This window comes from Marmota marmota, unplaced genomic scaffold (assembly GCF_001458135.2).
Source record: "Marmota marmota marmota unplaced genomic scaffold, marMar, whole genome shotgun sequence".
In the NCBI taxonomy this organism is placed as follows: Eukaryota; Metazoa; Chordata; class Mammalia; order Rodentia; family Sciuridae; genus Marmota; species Marmota marmota.
Genome location: NW_026000240.1, coordinates 258,065 through 266,143, shown reverse-complemented (window position 1 = coordinate 266,143; position 8,079 = coordinate 258,065). Strand labels below are relative to the sequence as shown.

The window sequence follows — 8,079 nt, the reverse complement described above, 5'->3', positions numbered from 1 at the left end:
TTTTTTTTTTCCTTTTTTTTTTTTTTTTTTTTTTGGAGACAGATGCTAGGAATTGAGCCAAAGGCATCAACACATGCTAAATATGTGCTCTACATATTATACCCCCAGCCTTGAGTGGAATATTCTTAAAACATAAAAATCTTTGGTACAAGTTGAAAGTTTCTTTAGAAGAAAACTTCTCTTGGTATGCAATTTTTTGTTTGTTTTCTGGTGCTTGGGATAAAACCCACGGCTGTGCACATGTTAGTCAACTGCTCTATCATGGAGCTATACCGTAGCACCAGCATGAACTTGTTATATATATATCTTTTTTTTTTTTTTGAGAGATATATTTATTTTTAAGTTCTCGGCGGACACAACATCTTTGTTTGTATGTGGTGCTGAGGATCGAACCCGGGCCGCATGCATGCCAGGCGAGCGCGCTACTGCTTGAGCCACATCCCCAGCCCAAAATATTTATTTTTTAGTTGTAGGTGGGCACAATATCTTTACTTCATTTTTATATGGTGCTGAGGATTGAACCCCGTGCCTCACGTGTGCTAGGCAAGTGCTCTACCTCTGAGCCACAACCCCAGCCATGAACTTGTTATTAATCAAAGATTTTTCACTGAACTCAGTCTCAGGCACAGTGCACACTCAGGTATAGTGACACATATTTGTGATTTCAGTGGATCGGGAGGCTGAAACAAGAGAATTTCAAGTTTGAGGCTAGCCTGGGCAATTTAGTAAGACCCTGTCTGAAAATAAAAAGTAAGGGGCTGAAGATGTAGCTCAGTTGTAGAAACCCCTGGATTTAATAAAAATAAAGGATTGAGAATGTAGTTCGGTGGTGGAGCACTCCCAGTTTCCATCACAAAAGAGAGAGAGAGAGATATTACTATAGAAAGAAGAACAACCTTGATTTATCATAGATTCAGATAACTAAGGCCTGCAAGAAATCTGAGTTATTGACTCAGATTAGCTAAGAATAGAACCCAAATTTATCACTTTCAGTTACTCAGTTATATCTTCCCTGGAAAGGACATACTTGTTTTGTTTTAAAGTGGGGCTTGGTGGACACATCTGCAGTCCCAGCTATTCAGGAGGATGAGGCAGGACTACTACTTGAACCCAGGCATTTGAGACCAGGCAATCTGCACAACATAGCAAAAGCCCATATAAAAAATTTAAAAATAAAATCAAAGCAAAGAAACATAACATTACTTCACCTGGCAATGATATCATAGAAATGCATTTTTTTTCCCCTTTCTTTGTTTAAGGTTTGCAGGAGAGTTGTGAAAGTGCCTGAATCTTGTAACTCCCGCATAGTATTTTCAATCACATCACTGAAAAACATCCTTAAAGAGAAACAGAAAAAAGTTAATCAGATATATTTCCTTACCTTCACAAAGGGCTGTAGAAATCAAGTTTAAAGCCAGAAAGAACATCCTAAATTGGGATTATCCCAGGAATGTGATAATAGTTTAGCACTAGAGAGTTTATTAATAGAATACACCAGATTACTAAAGACTAAAGGAGAAAAATCATAAAATCATCTCAATAGTTGTAGAAAAGGCATCTAGCAAAATTCAATACCCACTCATGATTTTAAAAGAAACACAAAAACAATAAACTCAGGAGGGTACAGTGGTGAATGCCTGTAATCCCAGTTACTCAGTAGGCTTCGACAGGAAGATTCCAAGTTTAAAGTCAGCCTCTGCAATATAGCAAGACCCTATCTCAAATAAAAAGAGGGGCTGGGGTTATGGGTCAGTGGTAGAGTGTTCGCCTACCACATGCGAGGCCCTGGGTTCAATCCTCAGCATCATAAATAAATAAATAAATAAATAAATAAATAAATGTATTGTGTCCAACTACAACTAAAAAAATAAATATTTTTAAAAATAAATAAATAAATAAAAAGATCTGGGGATGTAGCTCAGAGACTGAACTCTTGGGTTCAGTCACTAGTATAGCAAATAAAACAAAAACAAGAAACTCCACAAATTGTAAACAAATGATAACTTCCTTAACTTGAAAATGTTTACATACCAAGCACCAACAACAAATGTTGAATCAACTGTATGATACCATGTGCATAACATTTTAAACATGTGAAACTACTTGTATTGTTTAAAGAAAACACACGCATGCATACTAAAACTGTCATAACATGCTAGAAAATAATAAACACTGAAAAAGTAGGAGGACTGAGATTGGAAGTTTTTATTGCACCTAAAATATGTTTCTTAAAAATACCAAAGCAAGGGCTGGGATTGTTGCTCAGTGCAACTTGCCTAACATGTGTGAGGCCCTAGGTTGAATCCCCAGCACCACATAAAACTAAATAAACAAAATAAAGGCATTGTGTCTACTACAACTAAAAATATTTTTTTAAAAAATACCAAAGCAAACATGCTAAAATGTTAACATTTAGTGGTTCCATACATAAGTATTTCATACTTTACACTTTTCTGTATGTTTAAAATATTTCAAAATTTTGAAAAAGTTAATTTAATATTTTTTAAAGAGCTAATTAAACCCTCACATTTTAGAGATGAGTAAACCTAGGTTCAGGAAGCTTAAGTGACTTGTCCAAGGTCACATAACTAGCTTGAAAAAGATACAGCACCATATAACTTAAGTTTCTAGTCTCCTAGTTCCCTGCTCTTTATAATATTCTTCTAAGTGGGAATTTTTTTTCTTTTTTTTTTTTACTATTAGTTGTTCAAAACATTACAAAGCTCTTGACATATCATATTTCATACATTTGATTCAAGTGGGTTATGAACTCCCATTTTTACCCCATATACAGATTGCAGAATCACATCGTTTACACATCCACGTTTTTACATACTGCCATACTAGTGTCTGTTGTATTCTGCTGCCTTTCCTATCCTCTACTATCCCCCCTCCCCTCCCCTCCCCTCCCATCTTCTCTCTCTACCCCATCCACTGTAATTCATTTCTCTTGGTTTTTTTTTCCCTTTCACCTCACATCCTCTTATATGTAATTTTGTATAACAATGAGGGTACGTCTCTCCTTCCATTTCCATGCAATTTCCCTTCTCTCTCCCTTTCCCTCCCAGTGTGGGAATTTTTAAAACCGCTATTAGGGCTGCTGTAGCTCAGTTATAGAGCACTTGCCTAGCAAATGGGCACTGGGTTCAATTCCCAGTACTTTAAAAAGAGAAAGAGAGAAATAAAAACTCCTATTTATTGTTTTCATACTGAGTTGGCTGGAACTATACTTACTACTTGATTAACAATAGTTCACACAAAAAGATTAAATTGCTACATTAATAAAAATTATTCCCAGTACTACATGCCCCCCAAAAGAAAAGAACTATACAGAAGAAACTAAAACATAAGAATCTGAGCAATAAGAACTTATCTCTTATGTAATAGGTTAAGATAAAACAATTAAAAATTCTTATTTTGATATGATAAAATTATAAGGCCTAAAAACACTAGAACAAGGAAAGTATATAGAAACTTGCTACAAATTCCCATTTGAAATTCATAAACTACTATAGTTTTCATGCCTTTAATATTTGATTTTCACTTTGATTCTAGATAACAGGTAGAGATGTACATTTCATGATTACATATCACTCTAGGTTTCATAATTTAAATTCTTAAGGAATATATATCTAAGACAAATCCCCTAAAAATAATCTGAGACTGGTATTTTTCATCTCTCAGGAAAATACATGAACCATCACAGTAAGAATAAAAAGAACATTAACCAGATTGGGTAGTTCATAAGCAGAATACCTTTTTGTCATATGTGCAAATCTGGGCCAGACTGATTTTTAGCAAGAATCATTACCTTATTTAGATCTAATATAGAAGTTGGAAAACTTTTTCTGCAACAGGAAAAAGAATAAATATTTTTGGCTTTGTTGGCCATAGATATCTTTTACAACTAGTCAACTTGTGGATTATAGTATGAAAGCAGCCCTTAACACTGCAAACAAATAGGAAATGTTGTATCCCAATAAAACTTCTTAAAAACATACTTCCAAGCTGAATTTAGTTAGTGACTAAATTTACCAATAGTCTTTTACCATACAACGACAACAACAACAATAACAACAAACACTGATTAATAATAGAAATTGAGACTACTTTTAAGAAATCCTCGCTATTCCTGAGGATTTCTTAAAAGTAGTCTCAATTTGTGGTAGTCTCAATTTGTGGTGCATACAGTATCACACATCTGTAATCCCAGAGGCTTGGGAGACTGAGGCAGGAGGATCAAGAGTTCAAAGTTAACCACAGGCCCTAAGCAAAGATCTACGCAATTTAGCAAGGGCTGGGGATGTGATCAGTGGTTGAATGCCCCTGGGTTCAATCCCTGGTGCCAAAAAAAAAAAAAGAAAAAGAAAAAAAGAAATAAATCCTCAGGATTAAAACATGATTTTTAGGATTTGCCTACTTTGATAATAGCTATTTCTTATTAATAGATAAAGCATCACAGTAGCTACCAATCTGTACTAGACACTAGGCTAACACCTTTTTTTTGGTGGGGGGCTAGAGGGGATTGAATCCAGGTGTCCTTAACCACTAAGCCACATCCTTAGCCATTTTTGTACTTTATTTTGAGGCAGAGTCTTGCTAAGTTGCTTAGTGCCTCACTAAATTGCTGAAACTGGCTTTGAATTCACGACCCTCCTACCTCAGCCTCCTGAGTCACTGAGATTACAGGCAAGCACCACCAAACTTGGCCAAAGGCCTTATTTTAATCCTTACATTAATGTTGTAAGGTTGCTACCATTATCCTTTTGGGGGGTTCTGGGCATGGACCCCATGGCCTTGCATATGCTAAGCATGTGCTCTATCACTGAGCAATACCCCCAGCCCTACTGTCATTTTTAAAAATTGGATACAAAGGCTCAATAATTTGCCCAAGATAATACAATCACATGCTTTCAACTGTACTACACTGTCTCCAGGCAGTCTTCAGACAATCCTATTATCAGCAATCACTTCAAATATAATGACAAACTCTAATGCAACATAGCAGTCAACCAGCCTTGTACCCATTCTCTCATCTATGTATAAATGCATCATACATTTCCAAATATGTTCTCCTTACCTATCAATCTGAATTTTCTTCATTATCTCTGTAGACATTATGGACTGCATTGTAGGTTGTTTAAAGACAAGATCCTGCATTCTGTTAAACTCCATGGAAAATTGACCTCCTTGCGGCATTTCTGGCAATGTGGATTTTTCTTTAGTTGAGACTGGAGTAGATATTTTGTTTGTAGAGACCAGCAGAGATTTTTCTAGGCTACTGATATTCTAACAAAATATGAGGTAAAGATAGATTTTTTTTAAATGAAGAGACAATACTCTAAGACGACCTGCCTCTGTCTATAAATATTTTTTAACCTCATTTTCTTCCACTTGTATGCTATCCTCCAAAAAAAATGTTCCCTCTTCTTTAGTCACATCAAGTCCACATATCCTGCTGTTTTGTGTCTTCCTGCTTTCACACAGTATTTGCTGTCATTCCCCACTTACCACCTGGTAAACCATAAGACTCTAATAAAGGTAAAGTTTGGGCCTGGCATGGTGGCGCATACCTGTAATCCCAGTGGCTCCAGAGGCTGAGGTAGGAGGATCTCAAGTTCAAAGCCAGCCTCAGCAAAAGCAAGGTACTAAGCAACTCAGTGAGACCTTGTCTTTAAAAAAAATACAAAACAGAGCTAGGGATGTGGTTCAGTGGCCGAATGCCTGCTGAATTTAATCCCTGGTATCCAAAAAAACGGTAAAGTTTGGGGCTGAAGGTGTAGCTCAGTGGACGAGCATTCCCTTACTATGTGCAAGGCCCTGAATTCAATCTCCCGCATAGACATACACAAAGTTCTTTGTGAAATATGGACTCAGTGAAATGCAGTTGGTCAAGCAGGGATTGAAACTCTGAAACTGTGATCCCAAAATACACTTCCTCCTATAAGTTGTTCTTGTCAGATATTTTGGTCATAGAGACGAAAAGCTGACTAACAGTCATGTACAAAAAAGCCAAACTAATTTATTTTTCAAACTCAAAATCAAATACTAAGGGGCCATAGGAACAGCATGTATTCTTTTAATTAATGATTTTTACTTAATCTGTGGCTAAAATCTTGAGCTATTGAGAGTGACCACAAATTTAAACTCTAAACCAGACTTTTCTTTTCTGGCTATATCCCTTACTAAACCATGTTGACCTAATTAAATAGGTAACTATTTCACATCTCTGTGCCTTCATTTCCCATTGGCAAATCGATGATTAATATTTTATATTTTGCCTTATGAGGAAAAGATAAAATGTAATGCTCAGGAGGATTCATTTTTCTGATTTCCCCAACCATTATTTCTCTATTTTTATGCTTGAGCATCTAGAAAAGGACGCAAATATGTCACATGGCCCAATTTACTGATGACTTTTTAGAAGGAGAATTTAAACTAGCTAAATATTCTAGTCCATTCACTATATACATACATATATTTATTTATATTTACATATTTATATATTTTTTTGGTACTGGGAATTGAACCCAGGAACGCTTAAGCACTAAGCCACATCTTCAATCCTTTTTTAAATATTTAATTTTGAGACAGAGTCTTGCTAAGTTGCCTAGGGCCTTACTCAGTTGCTGAGGCTGGCTTTGAACTTGGAATCCTCCTGCCTCAACTTTTCCTCAGCTGCTGGGATTATAGGTGTGTGCCACCCCGCCTAGCACTAAAAAGTATTTTATGTAGTACACACTATGTACAAGATGGGGATATTAGAACTTGGTTTTGCCTGGCTTAGGACTACCTGGTGAACTGCCAAAGATGAAAGTGGGGTAGACTGTGAATTTATTGATATTCAACAAATTCTGACATTTCGAAAAGACACTAACATGTTTAGTCTATGTTGGTGACATAGCTCACTTATGACAATAGTATAAGCTATATTTATACTACTATAAAATCACAAGGAGGGTTTTTGTTAAGTCAGAAAATTTTGGAGGTGAAAGATCACTATCATAAAACAGAACAAAAGTTTCATTCTTTTTTTTATACCTTTATTTTATTTATTTATTCTTATGTGGTGCTGAGGATTGAACCCAGGGCCTTGCACATGCTAGGTGAGGACACTATCACTGAGCCACAACCCCAGCCCCAAAAGTTTCACTCTTACATTTTCTGGAGTGGTGATCTCTGCTGAACACTATCAATTTAAGTTTTTCACACTCTCTTGAGTTTCTATGACAGCCAATTACTCTTTTTAAAGATTGAGAGTAAGTACAATTAATAAGACCTCATTTATTAACTGAATATTTTCCCAATATACTTTTGATTTTTACTGAAAAAGACAATATAAATAGGAAGAAAAATTAGCCTTTTCTGGACTCTTTGTTAACTACATTAAGGACTACATTCTTGTTTTATAGGCATTAAAAGATTTGGTTCTTGGCCTCTAATTTATTTGCTCCTTATAAATTGATACAGAAATTAATTTATATTATAAAATTCCTGTAATACTGATGTTTGCTTATTTGTTTATTTATTTACTTACTTGCTTGCTTACTGATGGTAGTGCTGGGGATCAAACTCAAGGCCTTACTCATGATAGGTAAGCACTCTACTACTGAGTTAAATCCCTAGCCCATTAATGTTATTTTAAAACTATCTCAAACCAGGCATGGTGGTACGCACCTCTAATCCCAGTTATTGGGGAGGCTAGGCAGGAGGATCTGCAAGTTTGAGGCCAGCCTGGGCAATTCAGTGAAACCCTGTTTCAAAATTAAAAAAAAAAAAAAAAAAAAAAAAAAACCCATAACAAAGGGCTAGGAGTATAGCTCAATGGTAGAGTGTTCACTTAGCATGTACAAAACCTTGTGTTCAACTCCCAGTAGTACCAAAAATAAAACAAAGCAACAACAACAAAACCACCTTCAAATTCATAGAATTTTAGAATTGGAAGGGATATATGGATCATTTAAGATAAAACTCCATTATAATTTGCAAATGAGAAAACTAAGACCAAGAAAGTGAAATTGATTGCTTATTGTTTACAACTAAACCCAAAGGTTTCCTGACACAAAATCTGGTGTCCTA

The 8,079-nt window shown here is 35.7% G+C and overlaps 1 protein-coding gene across 6 annotated transcripts in view; it reads right to left on the bottom strand.

Annotated features, from left to right (window-relative positions):
- The window catches only part of Iqcg (IQ motif containing G), a 48,129-nt gene that overhangs the window by 34,223 nt on the left and 5,827 nt on the right, over nucleotides 1-8,079 (bottom strand). For 5 of the 6 annotated variants that reach the window (XM_048794241.1, XM_048794240.1, XM_048794239.1 and 2 more), the window contains 2 exons: nucleotides 5,081-5,289; nucleotides 1,209-1,337 (listed from right to left, as the gene is read on the bottom strand). In XM_048794241.1, the coding sequence (XP_048650198.1) occupies nucleotides 1,209-1,337; nucleotides 5,081-5,289 (338 nt within the window). The remainder of the gene's footprint in view (nucleotides 1-1,208; nucleotides 1,338-5,080; nucleotides 5,290-8,079) is intronic. The other variant, XM_048794243.1, reaches the window with a different exon arrangement.